The 26,936-nt window shown below is 37.5% G+C and overlaps 1 protein-coding gene across 5 annotated transcripts in view; it reads right to left on the bottom strand.

Moving 5' to 3' along the window:
* CCDC88A (coiled-coil domain containing 88A) overlaps window positions 1–26,936 on the bottom strand; it is a 271,485-nt gene that overhangs the window by 207,106 nt on the left and 37,443 nt on the right. Inside the window, exons 12-32 of one of the 5 annotated variants that reach the window (XR_010622399.1) lie at window positions 26,307–26,451; window positions 25,531–25,715; window positions 25,112–25,249; window positions 22,808–23,878; window positions 22,170–22,297; window positions 19,356–19,494; window positions 18,531–18,704; window positions 17,833–17,994; window positions 15,884–16,161; window positions 15,522–15,665; window positions 14,771–14,957; window positions 14,269–14,414; window positions 13,596–13,688; window positions 13,190–13,398; window positions 10,308–10,391; window positions 9,104–9,307; window positions 8,736–8,807; window positions 8,002–8,088; window positions 7,573–7,653; window positions 6,442–6,707; window positions 4,131–5,196 (exon numbers count right to left, since the gene is read on the bottom strand). Coding sequence is in view for 2 of the 5 variants with exons in the window: in XM_065739442.1 (XP_065595514.1) it covers window positions 4,183–5,196; window positions 6,442–6,707; window positions 7,573–7,653; window positions 8,002–8,088; window positions 8,736–8,807; window positions 9,104–9,307; window positions 10,308–10,391; window positions 13,190–13,398; window positions 13,596–13,688; window positions 14,269–14,414; window positions 14,771–14,957; window positions 15,522–15,665; window positions 15,884–16,161; window positions 17,833–17,994; window positions 18,531–18,704; window positions 19,356–19,494; window positions 22,170–22,297; window positions 22,808–23,878; window positions 25,112–25,249; window positions 25,531–25,715; window positions 26,307–26,451 (5,007 nt within the window). In the remaining 3 variants the exon portion in view is untranslated. Of the gene's footprint in view, window positions 1–3,777; window positions 5,197–6,441; window positions 6,708–7,572; window positions 7,654–8,001; window positions 8,089–8,735; window positions 8,808–9,103; window positions 9,308–10,307; window positions 10,392–13,189; window positions 13,399–13,595; window positions 13,689–14,268; window positions 14,415–14,770; window positions 14,958–15,521; window positions 15,666–15,883; window positions 16,162–17,832; window positions 17,995–18,530; window positions 18,705–19,355; window positions 19,495–22,169; window positions 22,298–22,807; window positions 23,879–25,111; window positions 25,250–25,530; window positions 25,716–26,306; window positions 26,452–26,936 lie in introns of those variants that run through there. The other 4 variants (XR_010622400.1, XM_065739443.1, XM_065739442.1 and 1 more) reach the window with 4 other exon arrangements.

The raw sequence follows: 26,936 nt of genomic DNA, 5'->3' as shown, positions 1-26,936 counted from the left end.
CACTGAAAGAAATGATCACATTCAATTCCGCAAAGCAGAAAATTATCTTTGCATGCAACAGCTGGAACGTGCAAAATGCAGTATCTTAGTTTACTATTCACTTAAAGCAAAGCATCAAGCAAACACATAATGGCAAGCAAACCACCAAACCTGAACAGCAAGCTCTTTTTAGCTGGCAGGCTACAATTACCATCCAGAGTTCTACCATCCTATTTTAACAGCAACAGGGACCAAGAAACGAGCAAGTGGACTGCGTGTTTGACAGCTAGATGGCCAAGCAGCAGTAATGCCTGGATACGTAATGAATTTCACAGATCCACTCCATGAGCACAAACCAAGAGACATCCACGATGCGCATACTGTTAGCACATAAAGTGGAAGTGTTTATAAAAAGTGATGTATGTTCCTTTTATGCATAAGAACGTTTGTTTCCTTCCATAAACTAACAGCTTTTGTTACGTATCGTTTGCAGAGATGTTCAAAAAAGCCTAGCAGCATGCTTTTCCTGCTGCAATGAACTCAGTAGAGCAAGAACAGGAGCACAGTAATTATTTTCTTCAGAACTGAAATTTAATTCTTTACGAAGTTATAAAAGAATATAAAACAGTAGCTTGAGTAGGACAAGATTCATCAAGAACTCCTTGTCTGTTGGAGGATACAGACAGGAGTGTAACACTCAGCTATTCCGAAGCCTTTTGTCTTAGTGAAAGAAGATGGTTTAGTACTGCTCACTCCTCTTCAGAATGCAAAACACAGGCTACAAAAGCATTACATATCAGGTATAAACACTCACTCTCAGACTTGTTTTGTACAGGAAAGTTCAGCACTGTGGAAATAAAGGAAGCAATGCAAACTGAGGTGCCCCATGGGCAGCGGCTGGAAAAATGCTTCTTTTGCTCCCTTGAAAGCAAGTCTTAACTGCACTCCACAAGGGAAGAACCTTCAGAATTGCTCTTGAGAATGACCTCCCTCATTACAATCAGGAACTAGTGCTCGTGCTGGAAAGTTCACAGTAAGCACGTATCTGGAGACAATACTGCTATTTTTCACTGTTGTGACAGTCTAAGGACCCAGGCGAGGTAATGCTTCCACACAAGAGGTAACAGCACGTCTGAAACCTTACCGGTTTCTCTGACAGTGACAAGTGGATCTAAATAGAAGATACTGTCTCTAGCTACAAACCTTGTTCTTGTCATGAAGGAGCTTCGCTATAAGGCACAGCCTTGCAATCAGTTCAGAAAAACAGCTACTGGAGGCACAGAATGAGTTCACACTAAGTGCTGGTAGTGCTGCAAAGACCTTCTCTAATTCCTCAAACAACTTACACCACATACTATGCACACAGCTTCAGATAACAACACAACAATTGCTTATTGTGTGTTCACATCAAAGCTAATTCAAACACATCTGTGGAGTAACAGAAATGAAGATGAATGACATGACAAGATCAGAACACTTATGTGTAAGAGTGAAGACTGAAATTAAGATTCTTCTTCAGATTTTAGGTCGTGCTGCTGTTATTTCTGTTCTAAAAGGTGAAGTGATTTAAGGTGGAAATACAGCAACGATTAGCACAGCACACTGTGAACAACAGTTAAGTGAAAAAATCGTCAGCCCAACAATAACAGATGCCTGCAAACATGGTAAAGGATGGCTATTTTATTTTTTCAGTAAGCATTTTTAATTTTTTTTAATAAATCAATTTCTTCCCCCTACTCCTTCTCCTCATCTTGGAAAAGTAGCTGAAGGTCGCAAAGAACAGGAGTGGTGCTTGAAGACTGGGAGAAAGCCAGCGTTACTCCAGACTTCAAAAACAGGGCAAGGAGGTCACACAGAACTAGAAGCCAGTCAGACTCACTTCTGTCCCTGGAAAAGCGATGAAACAACTTATTGTGGATGTCATCTCTGAAGAAGTGGAAGAAAGAAAGGATATCAAGAATAGCTAATGTGGGTTCAGCAAGGGGAAATTATGCTTGACCAATCCAGTAGCCTTCTGCCATGACCAGATAGGTGGATGAGGGGAGGGTTGTGATCAGCAGCCTAGAGCCTGGTTGGGGGCCTGTAGCTAGCACTGTTCCCAAGGGGTCGGTACTGGGTCCAGTCTTCCTCATCATCTTCATCAACAACCTGGATGAAGGGATAGAGTCCATCCTCAGCAAGTTTGTCGATGATCCAAAGCTAGGAGGAGTGGCTAACCAGTGGCACCAGAAGGCTGTGCTGCCATTCAATAAGACCTGGACAGGCTGGAGAACTGGGCTCAGAGGAACCTTACAAGGGCAAGTGTAGAGTCCTACACCCAGCGAGGAATAATTGCACGCATCCATACAGGTTGGAGGATGACCTGATGGAAAGGAACTCTGCAGAGAAGACCGTGGATGTTCTGGTGGCCAAGAGGCTGGCCATGAGCCAGCAGTGTGCCCTGGTGGCCAAGAAGGCCAATGGTATCCTGAGGAGCATCACAAAGACAGTGGCCAGCAGGTCAAGGGATGTGATCCTCCCGCTCTACTCTACCCTGGTGAGACCACACTCAGAATATTACGTCCAGTTCTGGATTCCTCAGTTGAAAAAAGACAGGCATCTTCTGAAGAGAATCCAACGGAGAGCCACAAAAATCATTAGTGGGCTGAAGCATCTCCCTTATGAGGAAAGCGTGAGAGACCTGGGAGCGCTCAGTCTGAAGAAGATAAGGCTAAGAGAGGATCAGTTATAAATATTGAAAGCACAGGTGTCAAGAGGATGAGGCCAGACTCTTTTGGTGGTGCCCAGTAACAGGACAAGGGCTGAAAGACACCAACTGGAACACAGGAAGTTTCACCTGAACACGAGAAAGAAATTCTTTACTTTCAGGGTGACGGGGCACTGGGACAGGCTGTTCTGAGCGGTGGCAGGGCGACCTTCCATGGAGATTAATCAAAACCTGCACAGACACGTTCCTTGCGGCCTCCTGTCGGTTTGAGCCTGCTTTAGCAGGTTTGACTTGGGGGAACTCCAAAGGTCCCTTCCAACCCTACTATGAAAGAGCTACCTCCACATTTTATTATCAATTCTCATATATCAAACGGAGACTTTAGAGACTAACACATGGGATGTCCGCTGCTTTCTCTGAAGAAACTGTATTTTTCCATCACTTCTGTTCATCCTTAGTTAAACACAGAGGAATTTAAGTCCAACACCCACAGCAGCAACCTGACTGCCACAAGACGTCTGGCAAAATAAATTAAACTGGAAAAACCACAACAGGACATTCATTGTTTTGTCTGTATATATATATAAAAATATCTGCTCATATACATTTTATATATATTTTATCATTGCGAAGTTTCAAGAAATTGCTTGAAACCATTGTTTAAGACATCACTTTTCAACATTACCATTTAGCTGGTTGTCTGGAATTTCATGAGTTATACACTTAATTTTGTAAGCAAGTTTTATGTTACTTGCCTTCTTCTGCAGCACTAATATTTAACAGGTTTTTTACTGTTACACATCTTGGTTTCTATTACACGAGTGTTACTTATATTAAGAAGAAAAAAATGAATTTCCACCGTAACGAATACAAGTTTTTATTACCGTACATCACATGGATTGTCAGGTAACGGTGTTACTTGACTCCTAGTGAAACAGCATCCTTCACCACATTTGTACACCAGATGTGGAAAGACAACATAAACCAATGGGAAAAGGTGGAAAGGGTCATTTTTTCATTGCAAGTGCTGCATGTTGTCTGATTAGGGTTAGCTCTTAGTAAAAAAATCATAGCACAACAGAAAGGCACTGCCTTTGTACCGATGATGTTGCAGTTCACTGTGCCACTCTGGCAATGCAGCATGCGACTGCATTAACATGCATCCAGTTAGGTACAGAAAAAAAAACATTTATAATGGATGACAAAAGTATAGCTTGTATTATAAAGATTTTGAAAGCATGCAAAATATATACAGTGCAATTATGTTTCATGCAAACTTTGATGAGGTTACAATTTTACATTCAAACACATGCTTGAGTACACAACAGAGCTGTATGCCACTGTTCTTAGGCAAAAAAACCCAACAACCAACAGATCTAAATGAAGTTACTTTTTCATTGTAGTGAAAGTCTCTCTAAATCCAGTGGACATTCTACACATCTACACAGCATCTACACAGCCTATATAATTATATATTTAATAATACAGTTTTCTTATCATGCACAACCGCACTCATACCACACCGTTTTATTATCTTCAGAAACAAGCAGCAGGGACTCTGCCTCGCTAGTGTTCACACCAGTGGTAGGAACAAATGCATTACTTGGAGCTGACCACAGGTCCCTATTATCAGATTTCTGATTTGAAAAAGGCTGTTCCTGATTTTTTGGTCCAGATACAAACACTGGCAGGTGTGCCTGATCAGCTTTTGGTGCAGACCTTGGAGGCAACCCACTGATGTTACTAACTAATTCAGTGTTAAGGGATAAGAATGGCTGCACCACAGTAAAAGAGCCTGTGCTCTCATTACCAGATATACTAACTTTATCATTAAACATACTTGTACTGAAAGTTCTTTTGCAAAAATCTGACCTTTCCATCTTTGAAGTCTTAGGCACATCAGAGTTGCAGCCTAAATTACGCAGTTTAACTGTATTAGTTGAACTGCTCTGTGGAACACAATCTACTCTGTACACCACACAGTGAAAATAATCAGAAGATAACCGGGGTGCTGAGTACTCACTAGATGTTGCTGGAACACTTCTGTCAGCAGAAGATGTTGCTGGATCACTAGAAACAGGTTGCCTAGTGTCCTTAGACAAAAAATCATGAATGCTTGTCCTTCGAGTGGTTCCTTCTGCTGTAGAAATCACACTGCTCGCACGAGGTAAGGTAGCATAAGGATTGCAATCTCTTGATTGTCGCTGTGATACTGACGTTTGTGTCTTTTCTTTCACTGATTTGGCCTTCTCTTGAGTGCCCGATGTAAATTTCATTGGAGAGCTAGTAAGACAGGCATCTTCTGTTTTACGAAGGCTGGGCTTTACAAGCTGTTCTGGTTTAACGGATCGTCCATCTGAGAAATCAACTGGATTTTTTACGCTCAACGACCTCACGATTCCACAACCAGATGATACCTTTCTCAGCTTTTCCTTTCCTTCCAGCTCAGATGACTCAGATAAACTTCTCATTACTTCATCTAAAAGATTCTCTTCGCTTCCAGACTTCATCTGTCAAAAAATACCAAACGTACTATAAATTTGTAATCTTGATTTTTCTTAATTGATCTTAGTGGACACAAATTTTGAACGTTTTAAAATATAAAATCTTGGAACTAAAAGCAGTATCATAGCTTAATGTTTATAGTACACACGAGTTTTCTGCTCAGGTTTCTTATAAGCAAGTTAAAAACTTGGTATCATAGCAATCACAGCCTCTTGGAATTAGCACCTACAACACCAAACAGTGCAAAAGCCAAAAGCTGAGAACCTCGAGCTCATCTTCTCACCCACTGGTGGGTGATGTGCCACCACACACCACTACTCTGATAAGCAATTTCATACTAACTTTCATTTTAACTTACACTGAAAATATGGTGCTAAAAGCTTACATCCTCTAGACACTCAAATAATAAAGGCAAGAATCTCAGATAACAATACAAAACATTCAGAGCTTTGGTGGCTGAACTTTTGTAGAAGACTTCAGAAATAGAAAAAAGTGAGTTAATACGATTCACAGGCTTAAAGACTTCAGCATTTTTTGAAACTGTAAAGGAAATCATTTGGAACAAATCTTGAAGATAAAAGCATTAAGGAAAGGCTCTCACAGAAGGCTCTAGGAAGAACTTCTGACAACTCTTCCAGCCTGAATTACTTTGTGATTCTATGAAATGGATTCTTTGTCCCCTGAACAGCAGTGGATTAGACACGACGACTCAAGTGGTCTCTCAGTTCTATTTCCAGAATATTGTCTGATGTTTTAAACAGATTTTAAGAAACATTCTGTTTCCTGCTCCTAGATTTCAATGAGCTCCAAGGCCAGGTGTTTTGCCCAATGGAGTTTAAATAAAGAAATAAACACGAAACCACTAAGATTCTCTGCTCGGGGACTGAAGTAGAATATCTCCACTGCTGTTCATGTAAGACAATAGCTCCCGCTGAAGACAAGAGCTGAAATGGAAGATAAACAGCAAGCTCTCTTTCAGTTTATGGCATTCCAGCTAAATACATCAGTACGCTGGATAATTTTGTGCAGTAGAGGTTGACTTTTTCATCTACCTCAGCATCCTACAGTCAAGCTGCAAAGTACAGCAAGCCCAGTTTATCAGGATACAGCCCACACTACTAAACGCAGGCATAACCAGAGTTTCTGCAAAGTTGTAAAGCAGCTCTACTCGCTCATAATATTCTATTATTTCTGCCAATTGGAGTAAATTATGTGGGGTAATACGCAGTTAAAATACGTTTTGAACTAACCTCGCTTGAGGTACTTTTGTTGCTTTCTTCTAAGAACTGCTGCAGGGTAACAACTTCACTTCCAGGAGAATCTGTTTTCATCTGTTTTCCACAGTTATCCTGTGTTTCAGGTGTTCCCTGCTGAAGCACAGGACTAGACCTCGTATGACCTTTCAGATACTGAATAGGACTGCTGCTGCTGCTTGACCAAGCGTCGTGTTCATGTGGCATACTGAATTCTCCACTGCTGTGACTCTGTGGTCTGCTTTGATTGTTAACCACATCTGCTTTTGGGGTAAACAGTATTAAATACTCCATCACAAAATATATGAAAACTGTTCAAACGTTATAACCTTACTCAAACACTTTCACATTCGGTTCACAATAATTCCATCCAGAATACTGAAAAACCCTACATTGCTCCAATCAAATACAGTACAGTTTCACTCCCTGACTTACCTCTGACAGTTTTTAAATGTGCTATAATAGCTTTTGAATTAAAAACTACCATTCACTTATGATCTGCACCTCTGTGTACATAACACCGTATTCTGAGACTGAAGATACGTCTCCGTTCTTGTTCAGTGATGTTTTGCAAAGCACACATTTCTTAATGTACAATAAATGAGTTTTGTGTTATACAAAATATCAGAGATAGAATGGAAGGAAAATTTTCTTCAACATAGCTCAGAAACAAGAGTTCTGAAATACTACTTTCTCCAGGATGGTAGCACATACAGCAGTTTGTCTGCTTTGTGTTGTATGCTATATAGCATTACAGCAGCAGCAAGCAGAGGGTCGGATGCTACGGGAAAAAGAGCAGAGTAACTCATATCTGTTAAAAAATACGTTTTAATATAATCTGGAGAGAATATTTATTTTGCAAGATCATTAAATGGGTAAACATTTGGTTTGAAATAGTTTGAAACCTATATATTAGTATGTTTTTAACAGATTGTTAAGTGGTGATAAGTTCTATTAATACATGAATCCCTTCCCAATTTGTGGAACAAAGGCTGAGGTACAAACATACTTAAAAGCACGCTGCATTGCTGGTTTTATTTTTGTTTCAATTCTTTTCAATTCAAACAAAAATTCCTACAGAGAAAATAATGGCAATGAAGCACGTATATAAGTTCACCTACAGCATACCTTTGACTTCATGGAGTGAAGCATTGTTATTGCTATTACTAGTGGATGTTCTGCCACTATCAAGGCTGGCTGGTCTGGAAGCTAAATGGAAAAATCAGGAGATAGCATGATGAACAAAATCTTAGCAGATGACAAGGTACCTTTACATTCTGATCACAGAATGCTCTGAGGCAGGAATCATGCACTTCACAGGCTTAGCATGCCCATTATTAATAAATTGGTTTCTTACAGATCAGAAAGCGAAGGGATTTCCAGGCAGCCCAAGAGGACACTTTAGAAAAGGGCACTACAGGAATAGTGAGGTACAAGGGAGAGGAAGAGAGAAATAGAGTGCACGTTTAGAACCGAAACAGATCCGTTAGTGGGAAACCTGGATTTTAAGATGAAAGGACTGGCATGCAGGAAGTTGCTCGTGATTAGGTCACTTACAACAGACTGGACAGGGAACCTTGCACATTGTTGAAATGCCAGGAGCAGGAGGAGCAAGAGCATCTGCACAGTTAATGTCCTGTACTCCTATCCAATACAAGGGAAATGCACTGTTATTTTGTTAGCTTCAAACAAGTCTGTACTCATTTTACGCATTTTCAGAAGACTTACTCCCCTTCCAAATAATTTATTACAGCTCTCAACTCATTCATATGCTTGAAGAAACAGTGTTTCCTATGATACATACATAACACATTTACATTTCACTCAACAAGAAATACTGACCAATCTGGCCAGATGTGGGTTTGCTTTTTGTTTGTGTGGGGGTTCTTTTTGCTCATTTGTGATTTTTCTTGGGTTTTGGTGGTTGTTTTTTTGTGGGTTTCTTTCAAGGACTGAGATTGTAACAGCCTGTTTTACTTTGCAATTAACTCCAAATCCAATTTTTCAAGGCAAAACATTTTGATCCTGTTCAGATGCACTTCATACGTCCTACCAGGGATAGAGAATATTTTATCTGATAGCACTAGAAGAAAAGGATAATCAGAAGAAATTATGCTATGCATTCAAGAGGTATGCACATCACAAAGCATGCTCACTTGTAATGGTGCCATTCACTGTTTTGGGAGTGGGTTTTGGTTTGGGGTTGGTTTTTGTTGGGTTTTTTTTGTTTTTTTTGCAAACGTTGTTAACATTCACATCCTTAAATAATTTAATTAAAATTTACATCTTACCGTGAACTCTTGATCCTGTACTGGAATCATCACTAATACCTTGCGGACTTACATCTTCCAATGACATAGCATCTATACACAGAGACAAAAGAAGATGTGAAATAAAACGAAGATTATAGATGTACTTATCATCTGTAAGATAAATGAATCATTTTCAAGCCAATCCAGTTTTACTTGAAACATTCTGTAGGTATAATCCTGATATTTTCTAATTACAGTTATTAAAACTACTCTTATCACCATAACTAAATTATTCAGGTTGCTTTTTGTTGAAAAAATATAAAAATATAAAAACAAAAAACCAAAAGTTTACACGAAATTGCTGTTACACATAGACACATCGTGGTGCAAAGAGCTCCTACCTATACCTTTATTATTTAGCAACTGCTTGGATCTGAAGCCTGCAGAAGAGTTGACAGCTGCAAAGTTGATAGCTGTAGTAGAGAAGGCCATAGCTCCCAATTCTTTTCTCCTTGTACCTGCAGATATATCATCGGGACCCTCCAGATGCTCAGAACTACCTGTCCACTGTCCTCCTGCTAGGACCATGGACTGCACCAGGTCATTCATGGCTGGGATGCAAATGAAAGCAAATGATCAGCATGGTCAATGTATTTTGCTTTTGCTCTTATTTTACACTGCAAAACGTTTGACAGTTTTCTAAGCATTAAAGTGCATTGAGTAGCAGAAGGTACAAACACAAGATTATCCATGTTATGACATGCAATCAGCTCAATGAATGAGAAGCATTGTAAGTCAGAGACTTCTCTTGAGTTCTGTATGGTTCTTAAAACTGACTTTCTTAGCTATAACGCCATGCTTGTACTGCAATGATGTGTAATATATATATGTGTATGTTAGAAGCTTTGATCTACTGTTTGCAATGATGAAATGGAATGGATAATTAACTGGCAAGGTGCTAACACAATATAATGTTGACAATGATGGGATCCTTGTACAGTGCAGTTTACTGCAGGCATACTGTACTTAATAAAAGGATCTGCAAACGATGACTTCTGATGACATTCACCTTTACCTCGCAAAGACAGAGAAACTTATCCACTCCTCATGAAAAAGGAAAATCAAATAACACAAAATGTTGGCAACGACAACTAATGAATACTTGAAGAGTGACAGACCACCACACAACCTCGCACTACTTTTTCTATACTCTCTTTAAACAAAAAATTGCAGCAATTTCTTAACAAAAGCCTTATGAAACGTGTAATTCAGAACTACTTATGCTTACACAGTGCACTGTAAATTTATATACACATGCAGACATGTGTATATAGGCAAATATGTATACAAATATATGTGATCATGATGCACTAAATATATATATGTGAGTGCACGTGACTGTGTGTGTGCACATGTGGACATATATAAGGTATTCAGTGCTAAGGTTTAAAAAGGAAAAGAGAAAAGGCTCCAGCTCCTTGTATAGTAGCAGGACTTGCACACTGCAAAATAGGAGGAAAAATATAGCGCAGTCCAGGGAGAGGTTAGTGAAAAATTAGTAATGAAGCCAGTGTAGCCATTGAAAGAAGCTGAACTGTCATAAAGTCTTACACATGGAGCGACGATAGAAGGCCTTCATTTTGTCTTTTTCCTTCGGTCTGTTCCTCAAAAAGGGCAGTCTTTTCAGTGCAACCACTTTTATGTCATAGCATGAGGAAAAACGGAAACAGGGAAATGAAAGAAAAAAAAGGGAGAAGAACAGATGGAAGTTAAATGTTGAAACTAAGGACAGAAATGAATGTCTGAATTCGTAGCATAGCATACATAGCTTAAACTATCACTGTCATGCTTCTGTGTGATAATGAAATATGAAAACTACACCGAAATATGGAAACTATACTATGAAACCCTTAATATACTCAGAAATGCACTGAAAACAATGGCGAAGAGTGTATCACAGTTTGAAAGCTCTCACTGCCATTTCCTGGAGAAATGCATGGAAATTCTTTGGAGATAACTATGAAAATTGGTAATACTTTTTTTTTTTATGTGAAAAACACATTTACTGAACACAGAAAAACATGAAGCAGGAAAGTTTAAATGAAACTAATTAAGTATAAGGTCTACTCTGAAATATGTTCTTATTGTCTCTTGAAAATGATAACTTCTGTAAATTTTGCCCAATGTCTACAGTACAAAACAATCTTTGTTATTTGCTCACAAATAATTTTGATTACATACTGTATTCTAGAAAAAAATCTGGACCTTATATTCAAGCAGCTACATTTACATGTATAGTGATTTTAATACTTCACTGAATTGCCTGTAAATTAAGATGGATCTGTAGTTAGAAAACCGAAATCGTGATTTAGCAGCTGGAACAGTAAGCACCAGACCTTTTGGCTGAAAAAAAATCCAAGCACTCAAAAAATAAATAAAACAGCAGAAGGAAACGAATGGGAGTGTTGCTGTGATATTTTGAGAGGGCTAAAAGTAAATTAAAATAACATACTAAATACCAGGAAACAGAGTTAAAATTACAAATGGTATTTAAAGATGGGGAGGGGAATGCACACAGGAAAACATTTGGCACATATCTTCAAAACGGAGCACCATATATTCCTGTTACTTCCACGGTGGTGTAACATATCTACTACTGTTTATTTATGGCTGCAAATATTCCAGCCATAAAGGCATCCCCCCCCCCACGTCAAGGCCTCTGAAACCAAACAAGGGCTTCAAGCTCTCTTTGAGCAGATGAAAGCCATCACAGCCGTTGCTTTCTTTTCACAACGTATTTCCAGGAGCATCCTGTATTGGGAATACAGTCTCTGTCTTCAAAAGAAGAAAACTTACAGATCTCACATAGTTAATTTTTGATTACTAACAGTAGCAGATTAATTAATTCTGGAATTCTCTCTTTTTCTCTGCCAGAGGATATAGGATTGGAAGCCCACACACCTCCAGGATCACTCGAGGACACTGTGACATCACTGCTTTGTGCCAATGACGGCACTCTGGGGTCTGTCACCTTCTCTTACCTTCTGAGGGATACACAGTGGGGTTTCTCAGCTCCCTCCGCAACCACCAACTTTTAGAGACATAGGAGATTGGTGGGGCAAGGGAAGAATGTTTTAAAATATAAAATCTAAATAATAAAAGGGAAGAGACAAGCTTTGTTCCACAAACTGCCTTCCATTGGTGTAAAAAGCTACAACAACTTGCACAGACAGATGACAACAGAGATTTTTTTCTCCTGTAACTTGTTTTAGTAGAAGCCGTTACTGGAGAGTCACTGCTTTGAGAATAGAAAGGAGACACAAAAAGGTATTCTGGTAGACTGCAAAACGTGGACCGTTGCTGGTGCTTCACACTGACATACTCTAATCTTAACTTTGAGAGAAACTGTCTCAGTAAGATTGTCAGCACTGAACTGGCATTGAATTTACCCAATTTCTATCAAAAACTATGGATGCCAACAGTGATATGCAATGGAGGAAAGTTAGACTTCAGAATTAGATCAGCCCTTCCAGTTTGTGGATAAATACACTGCAATAAAAGAAAGGTGAACAAGATAGAAAACTAATGAGTCTGAACTACTTCAAACCTCTTCTAAGGATCAGCCACCACAACTTCAACTTTATCAGGAGTGTGGTAGCAGTGTGCTCACACAAGGTCCCAAGTATGCACGCAAAGAAAATGTACATAGAAGAGCCCTTCTGAACACAGAACTATTGATACACCCACTCTGAACCAAAGCATGCACACTTGATTAAACCACACGTGTAAGTACCTGTTCTGAATCTTCAGAGACTCTTACGTGGAGAAATCTGAACTCCCCAAACTGCCAAGTCAGCAACCAAAGCAATGAAGCCTACCCTCAGATTTAAAATTTTAATAATTAAAAAAATCTGTCTCTTTTTACATTTCCATGAAATAGTGCTTTTAGATGTTTTCAACTTTATCGATGTATTTGTTTGTTGATGTAGTAAGCTCAAAAAAACACCACAGCAGCCTTAATCATTTTTAAAACAGAAAATTCATAGCTGGCAAATCTTCATCACTGATTTTGTGAGATGCTGGAGGAGCATCTCCAAACAGAAGATCTACTTAACAACTACAGATTAGCACAGCCACAGCTTGCAAAGCACTTTCAAAGACCAGGGGAAAGATTCATGCTAGGACAAAAGCAAGAAACAAAAGCAAGTCCTTGTGGTGTTATCTGACATCCTATTTTCCTGACCCAGTAACACTACCCACTTCATCTTTCACCTCAACATCTTCACTCAGAGCTACTGCAATGCTAAAAACTAGCATCTGCCCACTAAAGAGATCTGCATGAAATCAGTAATTATATTAATGAAAAATTTCGCACTTCCTAAAGACTTTTTAAGAATTATCTGTAAAAATAATCCTTCCACTACAGATAGGTTTAAATTGGCCATCTCTTTATTTTTACAGTGTTTCAAAGAGATTTTGCACATATTACTCACTTGTACTCTTCTTGGTTCCCAGGACATGGCCATCTTCAAGAGAGTTTGAGCCCACTGAGGAACTATCCTGACTGTCCTGGTGGGGTAGCTGAAGAAATCCTTCACTGGATTCTGAACGGGTAGGAGTGAGGGTCACAGACTTCTGACGATTAACATCCTTCTTTGATTTCATCAGTTTCCTCATCTTCAGTGTGATCCAGTTGCCCCTTCTGTTATCAATAATACAGCACATTTATTTGCGTTTGTAATGTAATTATTTAGATCTACATACCAGCCCTATGTACTCAAGAACACAGACATCATTCTGTTTCTCTGAACTTTAAAGAAAGCTCATGCTTCTGTTGGAACAGAACGGGAACGTTCTGTTGTACATATCTGCTTATTTTTATGTCATGTTGATCACTACCTTCTGGGTGGAGATGGTTCATAAAATTTATACTGATCCATTATCTTCTCCTCCAATTTCTCCTTCTGACGCCTCAATTCATTTAGCTTGTCACTGTGAACAGAAAGTAATGGTAACATACACTTGGAAAATGAATATATAATGAATAAATAACATATAACTGGGCATCAGTTATATGAAAGCTGGCAGTTTTCATGGGAAATTCTTATATAACACTTGTTTCTTATTAAGAAAAAATAAAACATCAAGAAAGCCAAAGAAAGAAAACAAGCAGCATTCACCATGAGAGATACACTGGCTTTTGTTATACAACAGAATGTCTCCCCCCGAAAAGTGTATATATGTCATACCAGGATCGTTTACATAAGTTTATTTTCTCTTCTCTCAAATTCACTAAAATGTTTGCAGTTTGCCAACAAGTCTAGGATCTCTGAACGGACAAACAACGTTTTAATTAGGCACTTCTATCACTAACAGCGACAGCAGTCGCTCTCATCTTTTAGGGCTAAAATACAGTGTCTGTAGTTTTAATCAGCTGCTGTTCTCATACAATTTAAGATATTTTATAAAGAGAAATGTGCTACTCCTGAAATGTTAATTTCTTATACAACAGAATGTTTAAAAAAATATTAAACTGTTCTTATCACAGTAATTTCATTGTTTTAAAACTCACATGTACTGCCTTTGCTCTACATGGAAGAGATCCTTGCTTTCCATATTCTGCTCAAGTAACGTTTTATTCTGCAGCATTAATGTCTGAATTTGATCTAGTAGATGTCTGTTTTCCTCTTCCATATTTCCTTTAAGCTGGCTAAGCAGCTGTTAAAATAAATGAAGTGGTATGTGCATACATATATGAGCCTGTTTTACACACAGATGAGATTATCAAGAAAACTTAAGAGAGGTCTACAACATAATTATTTCAACAGTCAAATCAAACAGGAAACTAAATCGTGATTCAACTGATAAGACCTTTAACACTTCAAATAACTTAATACATTTAAGTATAACTTATGGGCCTGTTTTTTTGATTGCCTGTACAGCAGGCAAATTCATTCAAGCCCACTACATTATCTATACACAAATGATAAATTCTGAAGCATCTCATATGATTTCATGAATTAAAACAATGTTACAATGATACTGATCTTAAAAATACAGTAATTTTCACATACCTCACACTGATTACTTAGTTTTGTACATTTAATATCCAGCAGTTGGTACTCTTCTCTGACTTTAGAGAACTCAGCTTCAAATTGTGTCTGTTGTAGTTTGGAATTGTTCAGTAATGTCTTCAAATTCTTATGATCAGTTTGCAGAACTTCATTCTCCCTCAAGAGATGACTGTGTGTATGAGCAAGCCTGGAATTAAAAGATAATATAGAAGAATACATGTAATTTTGATACAAGGAGACTTCTTCACAACCCACACTCCCTCCAAACACGGAGCTTTCAGGGCTTGATGCTACCCTCACAGGACACATCTAAAGTTTTCTCATATTGCAGTTGGTAGTCAGTTCCTTCTAAATCTGATTTCCCAGAGGAATGTATTGTGCAGACCTTCACTACCCGCATCATCGCTGTTTTTCCCCGTTCAGCATTAACCTGTCATCCTTCCCCTCAAGCAATTCAGTGTGGGTTGCTCCCTCTGCAGCCCACATCTACAGCACAGCACTTTGCCTGGCGTTCCTGTGCTGCAAAGTGAAATTCGGTGTAGCCACAATATAATGATTATTCTTTGTGCATTCTTTTTCCTATTCAGCTTTCTTATTACATATCCACCAAGTGGAGTTCCTACGAGTTAGGCATCATTCGTGTCACAGCGCAAGGCATCAGGTATTATGAAACACAAGGGGATGCAATACTTGTTTAGACCATGCTGGCACTCAGAGCTCCACTAGCATACACACCAGACTTTTACTTTACCTTTCATTTTCATCACGAAGTTTCCTATACTCTGCTGCCACAGCCTCGTGTTTTTCATTTTGCTGCAGCATTTTCTCCTGTTCTGTTTTGAGCACTCTCTCCAATTCTTCCAGCTGTACTTTCTGTTTAAGCAACTGATTGTACCTACAAACAAAAAACATATTTAAGGTTTGGGGTTTTTGGTTTTTTGTTTTTTACAGAACAACAAGAAAGCATGGAAATTTTCTTGAAATGGTGACCTTTCAAATTTTGAAGATCTTAAACGTTATGTTTGAGTAACAGAAATTGTATTCATACTCAGTATAGATCACTTTTTGCTTAGAAATCAGTCCTCAAATTTTAACGTGCACGTTATTATTTACCTGTCCTCTAAGTCCTTATGCTCCACCTCCAGATTTCTGTGTGCAGATTTAAGACTTCCATGTTTAGCAATCAGTGATTCATACTCAGAAGCTTGGCGTTCGTGTAGGTGTTCCAGTTTCTCGTGGTCTTTGAGAAGTGAATCGTACAATGATTTCAGATCCTCCAGCTCCTTGAGTACACACTCCTTTTCATTTTCTAAAGAAGACTGTTGGATCAGCAGTTGTGCATTCTGGTTCATCAGAGATGTACTTTGAGAATTAAGGGTAGAATTTTCAACCTGCATTCCATAAATATTTGACAAGAGATGCAAATTAATTTCATAGTCTGAGTCATCTTTTCTGAATCCTTCTATTAAAGGGCTTCTTGAATGTTTGAGTGTTTAACACTGCAACTGCCTAGTTACTCCATTACCTGTCAGCCTTTAATGAGAATACTTTTCTTCTTATATCCTAATAACCCAAATTTATACACCCTTAAGAACACTGATTGGATCAATGATTTTCTAATCACTTAAGTGCAGTCTGTGACATTACTAATATGAAAGTTCCTTTTATTTTGGCATAATTCTTTAAAAAAAAAAAAAATTACAAAGAATCTCTATTGTCCTCACAAAATCCTTGCTGTATTCAGCATTCAACATAAAAATCTGACTGTGAAACGTTAATCTAACCTAACCCTTAGAGATATTAAAGAATTGGAGATACCTAACATACTTGTCATCTGAGCTGTAACACGCTTGCTTCCTCCTCGTTCTTAATCAAAAACAAAAGCAAACAAAAACACTCACTAACTGACTGAGACTTCTAATACCCTCAAGGTATCTGTTAATGTTAAAAACAAAACCAAGAAAGTCTATCACTGCAGTGCATGCTGTTACTAAGGAACAAATCCCTTTTTGTTTGAACTGAAGCATTCTTTGTTGCAGATGAGAAAGCTGAACCCTCACTGGAAATGAAGTAACATCTGACAGCAAGTATATGCTGTAAAAACTTCACAGGCTGAATTCACAGTTTCAAGGTTATAAGAAAAAATGATATATTAAAGAATATGTTCTTTATGGGTATCAGGAGGAACACTAGATTCACAGTTGCTCAAGAACAGTCTCAATGTGGTCAACACAGACCAGTCTAATTCTCTAGTCAAGTTAATAGTTACTTTAACTGTCTTGAGCATACTTCAGCTTCCATTCTGATTCAGATTTATTTGCTCAGCAGTGGATATGAGCAAAACAGCTGAATTCTAACAGAAGAAGAGGAATGCCCTTTCTCATGTTGGGTGTGACACTCTCCTGCCATCCTCAGCCACTAACGTCATATTGTTTTGTGAGGCTCACAGCAACAATATTAAAAGTGAAAAATAATTCCCCTTCCAACTCATTACCACAGTACTTGAGCTTATCTACAGTTATTATCCCTGCTTATCAGATAGGAAAGGCTTGTGGTGATGTTTCATGAGGCAAGAAGATAATTCTGTTATTTTGACAAACGTTACTACAAAATGCAACAGTCCTGACTCCCAGATATAGCTCACCATTTGTCTGAAGTGACCAAAGATATCTCATCCCTGTGCCCACTAACTTTTCTAAACCTAGATGAGATGCACCACGTGCACAAACATTCTGTTTTGTTCGTAGGCTTGCCTGCCACAAAGGAGAGCACTGTGCACTAATTAGATTTCAGTGTGGTAGACAGAAAGCACATCTGTGGTATAACAGCACAAGACAGAAAGATGACTTGAGGCATTCACAGAATGCATTGTTTGTTCATTTGCATAAGGATTCCTTCACTTATTGATTACTGCCCACTCTTCATCATTTTCTGGCATCTGTTTGTGGCTTTCTCTTCCATATGCGCAACAGAAGCAAAATGTGGCTTACATCATTGTTGTTAGCTTTGAAAAAAAACTCTGAATTAATTTAATTTTTAAAAGGAAAATAGGAAAATATTACCTGAAGTTTGGCATTTTGAGTCTGTAGAGTTGTATTCTGCTCCTGCAGAGAAACAGTCTGTCTCTGAAGTGCAAGAATCTGAGCCTGCAGATTGTTATTCTGTGTCTCAAGCTGCTTTAATTGCGTTTTCAGTGCTTTCTTCTCTGCTTGAAGTGTAGCATTCTTTGGACAAGAACAAAAGAGAAAATTTGTATTCAGAGGTTTTAATGGAACTTTAGAAACAACGCTTCCCACCAAGCAAATAAAGCAGCACGATTTACACTACTACAGCTCTTTGTACTTCAGTTTCAGCAGCAAGAAAGAGATTTAGAGAGAGTAACAAAACTGTGTATAAAACTCACATTACAAAAGTAACACACAATGATACCCCTAAGTTTAAGATGAAAATAACAGCTAACTAGTATTTTATGTATGGAGAAATGGAAAAGAAATCTCAACAATGTGAGTATATAAAGGTTATATGAGTGACTTGTGAGATATCTGTAGGTTCAAAAGGGAAAAATTAAAAGGAAAAAATAGAAACCTGAAAGGCCTGTCAAGTGCTTTACAGCATCACAAAATCCAGCTGTGCTATATGCCATAATGCAGATTCTGTACATGAGGTGATAAACTGCACACTTTAAGAATATCTTTACTCAAATCACTGGAACAGCTCATGACAAGCATTTTAAATGAGAATTAAAAAAAGCATATCTTACATTTCTTTCCACTTCAATTAACCTGTCTTTAACTTTCAGTAATTCTCTAGTAGTTTCCTGGTTTTCTTTCTCCCATTTATTGACAGACTGATTTTCTTCTCCTCTTAGAGGAGGATTCTGAACCATTCTTTCCTCTTCTTGTCTTTGTTTGAGAGCTTCATAGTTCTTTTTCACCTGAAATTATTTAGGACAATTCACATTAAGTTTAGAATTTTCCATTTTCCACACTGTATAATATTACATGACTATACCACTTCTCACAGTACAAAAAATGCCCTATATTACTGTATTTGTAAATTTGCTTTCTGTATACGTTTGATGAGATAATGTAAAAATGATGTATGGATACTGATAGCTCAGTTAAAATAAACACTTAGACAAGTATCACTACGAAACAAAAAGAAGCCTCGTTTTATTTCAGTGCTTTCAGGTGTCTCTCTCAACTTTTAAAATGAAGTCCAACAAACAAGGAGACTATTTCTTTTTTTTTAAACTAGTCATTCAGGCTCAAAGTAGAACAGGAAGTGTAACTTACTAAGAAATGACTATTTCTGGTATCCCAAATCAGATAGACCTCAGAGTATTTATCTACCTGAGATATTCAATGACTGCCAGCTGCTCAGTACCTTTCATGTGATTTCAGTACTGGATCTGTATCACTGCAGTTTTAAAAAGCAATTACACCTCGGCCTTGCTTTATGCTACCCCAAAGTTACTACCCATTTTTTTTGCTGCCTTAAACAAAAAGGTCAAGCAAAGAGTAGAAGTAACAATAACAGGGATATGATTCATTCAGCCTTACACAAAAGAAGACATTCTCCTTACCGTTTTAAGTTCCTGACGGAGTTGCTGGTTTAAATTTGTTGATTCTTCCAAACGAGCCTCCAAAGCTGCAATTTTTTCTTCTTTTATTTCAAGAGACTTCTTTAGAGTGGATTCCAATTTTGACTCCAAAAGTTTGTACCTATTCAAAGGCATGCCACACAAAATGTTTTTCTTCCAAAAACTACTTCAGGTGTTTAAATTTTAAAATGTTCAGAAGTAGGCTCAACAGCAACATTCAAAAACATTAAGATGCCTTGGTGGAAATATCAAGTTCACTAACAGAACTGGAAGGTAACAATCAAAACCATTTTTAAACCTTCTTTCTTTCAGAACATGTTAGATATCCAAAAGCAATACTCAGCCACAACAGTAGGGTGCTGATTTCACTGGGAAAATTAGTGTGCGTGTGTGCTGACATCACCCTTCCTTCTGGCTCCACTCCAGCAAATCCAGCAGGGACTGCAACTAAATTCAAATGTGAAGCATTTGGAGAGCAAGATTTTCATCAATCCCCATTTCCTGCCTGCTCAAAAGAAGAGGCACTAGGGATGGAGAACAGTTCTTTGCACGTGCGTACTCATTTGGTACATGGGCGTGTGGATTGCTCACTCAGCCCAGCTGCTAAGGCTGTTATTACTCCTGATGTATGATGACTCCATTTTTTGCTATGTTTACAGTACTGTAGGGCACCTAAAGAAACAACCATCTATTTTGGAGAGGAGTGACCAGGTTTAGGATATATTGCTTCAGAACAGTATTTCCTGAAACTGTCAGTGCAGGATATTTTACTGCGTTATTAGCCCTCTTGAAAAGAGGACTTTAGAAGGCCACACTCATTAATCACTTTTCAGCTGCTCAGTCACTGTACGTGTGATCAGAATTTGGAAGACATCCCTAGGATAACATAAAAGGATAACATAAAAACTTCCCTTTCTAATCTCAATTGCTGAAGAATCTGTCAGAGTGAAGACATAAGAGACTCCAGAGTTGACAACAGCATTAGATCTAGTCAGGAACTGGAGCAGAAGACCATCAGGAACAGAATTAATAAGTAGAAAGCTGTCCAAAACCATTATGCACTAGGATGAGAATTCTAGATTCTAAGGTACAAGAAATAGTTTTCAGTCTATGACCAGTAGAACAGATAGCATTTCCTCTTTGTGAGCTGAAGCATACATTCAGCTACAAATACATTCTGCTATTGTAAAGTTACACAACTACACAGAAAAAGACAAAGGGAAAGGACTCAATTTCACTCCTTCTGCACTTGACAATAAGAAACGGTACAAATCTCTGATCTCAGAGTATTTCAGATTCAAGGTAGGAATCTGTTACTGTTTGCCTAAAGACAGCTGCCATTTGAAAGGTAAGACAAAAACGGGAAGGAATTCAAAGCTGATTTATCAAATGTGATCAGCTTAGCACCAGACAGCAAAAACATTTTTCTCTAAATGAGAGAAAAAAAAAATGTGTTTTCACTTTGTCACCAAAATGGGAGATGCAGACCAAAGATACAGCCAATAGTTATCTTGCCCAAAACAAACTTAGCTTTCTTTAAGCCTGATCAAACAATTTAATGCTTCAGGTCTCAGATGCATGAAAAAGCTGAGGATAACAGAAGGGCATACAGTTGAAAAAGCACAATTTCCAACCAAAAACTTTCTACTTTCCAAACCAATATTTCTCATTCAATTCTCCAGCTGTTGTTAAAGTTGTTACAGACAGTTCTTCATTCTTGAATGAGAAGCATCTCCAAACAGCAGCACAGCCCGCATTCCTTCCCATCTAAAACTATCTGGTCACAAGCCTGAGCTCAGAGGTAAGCTTTAGATAATGTGTTGGGGAAAGTTCAAGACATAAAGCTTCCTGCACACCTTCCAGCCAATCAGCTGTTGGAAAGCATCGTAAGCAGCTTGATATCTACATATCTTGTGCCATCAAATATTCTACCCGCTTTTGTGATGCTTTCACCATTTGGTTTTCTTTTGATATAAAAGGCCCTAAACCAACCTACATCCTCATGACAATCACTGGTAATAAGAGATGATCACGGTGACAGCAGCTATTATTCCTCCCACCTCTGTTGTTTTTTGTTTGTTTGTTATTAAGAATAGCCTCAAGAAAGAAAGGGTGGAAAGTTTGGCCAGAAGCCCACACTTGTCTGCTTTTCTTCTGTCACAAGTTTTCCCTAAAGCCCTGCAGGATAAGACAGAACACAGCATGCACTAGAGGAAAGTGAAACAGATGTCAGGTAGTAGCTGCTTTACGCTGACAAGCATGGAAGAGCGATAGAGACTGCATGAAGTTTGAGACATTCAAGCATCAGAAATTATATATATATATATTAACCCATGTAAGAAGGAAAGCAAGAAATTTCTTTGTTTATAGCTCTTACAAGAAAATAGCAGTGAGCAAAGACAGCTTCAGCTAATGTGACTAGTGTAAATAACATTTATATCAGCCAAAAAGGAAAACACCTTAAGATGAGCCTACTATATTTTACTGTTACTGTTCCTACTACTATCTAGAGCATTAGCTGTTTTAAATATACATTAACCACGTCTACTGACATACTTCAAGAAATTTCATAGTAGCAATGTTGGTAACTCGTTGCCAAAGGCAGACACATGTAAAAGTGCACCAATGTTTAACTGATTCATATCAAAGAATAGCAAGCTCTATTTCGTCTGTTATCGTGCATTAAAATCTGAACATGTACACAATGCCATCTATAAAACCATTTTATCTTTATGAATAAGACCAACCCTCAGTTCTGTACTGTTTCTTGAGTGGGCAAGCCAATGCCATTCTCACCTGTCATCACTGCTCTGCTCATCACATAAGAGACGTTCCTTGTTTAAGCCTATTTTCTCAAGTTCATGGGAAAGCTTTTCCAGATCATTATTCATTTGTTGGGTCTTCAATTTTTCATTCACCAAGTCCTCACACAGAAAAAAAAATACAGTTAGTATTATCATACAAATAAAATGAGACAGACAGTTCTCTCTGACTAGGAACAAGTCTTCTATCACTATCAAAAATCTGCTCGTGCCACTAACTCTCCCTTCCTTCTTGCTGTTAGGTTCTAACTGTATCAGACATTCCACTGCAACCAGAAGTACAATCTCATTTCAGTTCTTCACTCCTTCCTTTCTAACTTGGTCTTGAGCATCAGAATCCAGGGGTAATGCTGCAGCCCAAACAAACACTCGGATGAAGAATCTGAACAACGTTCATTTAACAAAGGCTCCACAACTGTCTGTAAGCATCCTTAATGGTGTCAATGTACGTACGACTGCATTTATTATTATTATGCAACTCTGTCCCTGCTGTAACTCCTAAAACACGTTAACTGTGTACAGATTAAAGCATTTCTTTTTCCAAAAGCATAGATATAAGGTCTCCATAATACAAACAGATTACAACAAGAATAGTAACTACTATCTATTTACCTCTCGTAAAGTGACAAGGGTTTTCTTATCAATGTTAGCTCTTTTCACAAGTTCTTTATTTTCCATTTCTAGATCTTTCAGGCGTACACATGACTCCTTATAGACAGCTATTTCTTTAAACAGAGACTTGTTTTCCTTTTCCAGACTGTTAATTTTTACATTGTTTTCTTCTAAAGTACTGTCTTTAATTTCCGCTTGTTGTCGAAGTCTTTTATTTTCCTTTTCTAGCTGTTTCTTGTCTTTTTCCAGTTGAGAAGTGTCTTGTTCCAACAACTTATTTTCTTTTTCCAGTTGCTCTAGGCGCATACTAGAAATTTTCAACTCTTCTAAGTCCTTTTGCAGAGTCTGATTTTCGGACTCTAAATCTTGTAATTCACTTTCTAATTGTTGAATTTTCTTATTGCTGTTTTCAAGGGCTTTCTGCAGCCTTTGGTTTTCTGTGTCTAGACCTTGGTAGATGACTTCTAAGCGTTCACTTTTCTTAAATGACGCTTTCATGAGTTCAAGGCTTTTTTTAAGCTGCTCCTTTTCGTTCTCCAGCTCCTTGTTTTCTACTTCTAACTGTGCCATTTTAACGCTCGCACACTTTGAAGCTTCGATTCTTCTTCTTAATTCTAAATTTTCTTCATCAAGTTGAGAGTTTTCCTTTTCTAAGGATTCCACTTGAAAAGGGAGGTTTTTCAGACTATCCAAGGTTTTTTTCAGCTTTCTGTTTTCTATGTCCAGATCTGAGTTCTCCTTTTCTAAGGCCTCTATCTTCTCACAAGTGATTGTTAAGTTGGTAATTTTTTTCTGTAATAACTCATTTTCCTTCTCCAGATGATGTAGCTCATTCTCAAGTTTTTCAGCTGCCTCTGCTTTCTCTTTATAGTGTTCCATTTCTTTCTTGACTTGTTTTAGTTCAAATTCAACCTTATTTAACTTACTGCTGGTTTCTTTAATAGACTCATGAAGAATTTTATTTTCTTTTTCAATTTCTTTCATTCGTGCTTCAGCACTGATTTGTGACCATTCTCTTAAAGAAGCTATGGTTTGATTTGAATGTTCATTTTCTTGTTCTAATAGTTCAATCTAATTTAAGGGAAAAAACAAACTTTAGTAAACAACATTAGCCAACAAATAATTATTTCCATATATAAACTGAACACTACTAAGATACTAGGACTACATGCTATCTCCTTTTTGAAGTAGGATTTTAAATGAGACTTACTCTACCGATTATTTATTTGCAGCTTTACAGACAATGCCTATGTACACAGGTGACAGTTCGACCAAAAAGCTGCAAATCAATGAGACTCCTCAAATATCTTCCTCTTGGATATCAGAGGACACAAAAATATAACAAAAACTACAAGCTGTTGTTTTATTTCTTAGCTTCATTTCCTTCTCATTTGTTTTTAATCAAATCTAGTTTGTATATTCCTTAAAATCTGTGATTTCTAGAAACATAGAAACAAAGTACAAAACTGCAGTCAAGTTCTAAACCAAACTTGAGATGGAAGGAAGCAGGACAGACATCAGAATGTCTTTACTTCACTTGGAAAAACTGATCTTTGGGATATGAGGACATCTCCTCTACAGTCAATCACATTTTGGGAAGAAATATCAAAGCTACATTAATTTTTCAGTTGAAAAGAAATGTTAAGAAACATTGCTCCAAAGTGGCCCCCTAAGAAAGTAAGTCATTGTGAAAAGTAAATCATTTTCTTAAGGAACATAACACCTCAAACCTACTTCAAGAACAAGGACAACTTTTATATCTTAATTTTTCTTTTTTTTTTTCCTGTATCAATTTAACTTACTAACAGACTACAAAATCCAGAAAGCTATTTAGATCAATATTTAGAAATACACAAATCACATTTCATCAAGGATGTTTGAAGTACAAACCATTTAGAAAAAAAAAGCAAAAAAGTGCTAGCCACAATAAAAAAAAAGCAAATGATAGACCATTTTTTTGTGTGCATATGTCTAAACACAACTATTAATTACAAGGTCTACATTATTTTAAAGCAGAAACAGTCCCTATTTCAAAGAAAACACCACATGTATCTTTGATGGTTGAAAAGGGACTTAGGGCCTATAACAGGAAGGCTCCGGAGCATGCTTCAAATGCAATGCATAAATCAACTATTGTAACAAAGCAAGATAAGATAGCATCTTTGCTTTAAAATTATCACCACTTACCTTAAATGAAAGTAAAGCTTCATGCCTTTATAAACTTCCAGAATTCTTAAGAGTATTCTGTACTCCAAAATACTGTCCTTTATAATTTTCATTAAGACTTTTAATTCTGTTACTCACCTGTCGTTCTAAGTTTTCTTGAAGACTCTCAATTGTCTTTTCAAGTTGTTCTTTTTCTTTCATCAGATCCTTAGCCAAATTCTGTGTGTTCTGAAGACACTGTTTCTCCTGGACGATTTCATTTTCTAGCACTTCAATCTAGAATTAAAAAAAAAAAAAAATCTTTTTCAAAACTACTTCAAAGTTAGTCTTCTCTGGCTTGCTCTGTCATATATGCAAATAAAGTGAGTTAGAGTAACTTTCTATTTTGTACCCAACTATTCATTTTAATTTACTCGTGAATGACTTCTGACAAACATTCTTCTAAGTCAGAAAAGACTGTGACCTATAAACAAATTCTTATGAAAAAGTATTTGTAATATCATTACAGCAAGTAACATCAGGCAACTCTCACACAATTCAAACATACTGGTGAATACCTTTTTGTTAAGTCTTTGGTTTTCTTTCTCCATTTTCAGAATCCTTAAGCTATCGCCTTTTACAGAATCCACTGTACTTTGTAATTCTTCCACTGTTTTCAGCAAACTTTGGTTTTCCTTTTCCAGCTTCAGTAATCTGCTTGATGTCAGTTCATTTACTTCAACACCGAGCGATTTCTGCGGCACTGTGACAGAAAAACATAATTTAAAATAATAATAATAATAATTTGTCATTACCTGGAGTCATTCAAGGACACACTTTGCATTTTTAGATACAACAGATTTAGAAGCCTATGATGATTCTGCAGTGAACAGATACCATTAGTGACTCATTTCCCTTACTCAACAGAGAACACTACAGACGTAAAAAATAAATGTCCTACATACTCTTTAGTTCCTGATCACGACAGATTACCCCAAGATCTCCCCCAGTCCTTTGTATGTGATCCAGTAACACGACTGAGTATTCTATACTAGAAGAATCAATATTTTTGCCATAAGAATTTCTGCAATTCCTGAGAAACTTCTGTAAACCTTTCCTAACTTTCAAAGCAGACTCAGAGTGCAATAGAGTACAGACATTTGAAAGCTAATACCACTTAACTGCAAGGTAGTTAATACATAGCTGCCTCTGCATGGATATAGTTGCCTGAGTTTAAAAGAAAAATAATTTAAAAAAAAAAAACGAATTAAGCACATCAATTTGTTAATACCACTCTCACTTCCAAGCTTTCATGTATTAACTCTTTTCCAGTTTGCAAATATTACTAACTTACCTTCAGAACGTTCAGTAGTCCTGTTTATCTGTTCAAGTTCCCAGCCAAGATGCAACGATTCATCCATACTTTGTTTCTGAGCTATTTCTAGAGCCATGTTTTCCTCCAAAAGTTCCTCGATCTTCTTTCTGTCTGCATCACGCTCCTTAAAAATAATTTCACGTGTAACTTTAGAAGAAGTTATGCCTCAACATGCACAAAATTAATTACTATCAAGTACGCAACAGAGAGATGCACAGTCCACCTTCTGATTTGCTAATGCAAAGCAAGACAGGGAGGAACAGACAAAATTATGGAGAACGTAGAACAGAAGTGTGACAAACAGCAAAGAAAAATATGTAGAGTTTTTTTCTCAACGCAACCAATTCTTTTTCAAAATTCACTTCTCTCAGAATATCAGGAAAGGAAGTATACATGATAAGCACAGCTTGGTGGCACACGCACAATAAGCTAAAGCACATAGTCTAAAGCTCAGTACTTGCTTCTATATCCTAAGACTACTTTAATATAAAACGCTGTAACAGGAACGGGTCCACAATGAAAGAATTTCAACTGAGTCTTTGCAAATCCCTCTCTCAGCACGTTCTACTGCTGTGGGAACTTGCTTTCAATTTCTCAATATTTTTGGAG

Source organism: Cyrtonyx montezumae, unplaced genomic scaffold (assembly GCF_038088225.1).
Source record: "Cyrtonyx montezumae isolate F1298 unplaced genomic scaffold, pur_monq_1.0 scaffold_24, whole genome shotgun sequence".
Lineage (NCBI taxonomy): Eukaryota > Metazoa > Chordata > Aves > Galliformes > Odontophoridae > Cyrtonyx > Cyrtonyx montezumae.
The sequence above is the reverse complement of the archived record's forward strand: the minus strand, read 5'-3'. Positions and strand labels throughout refer to the sequence as shown.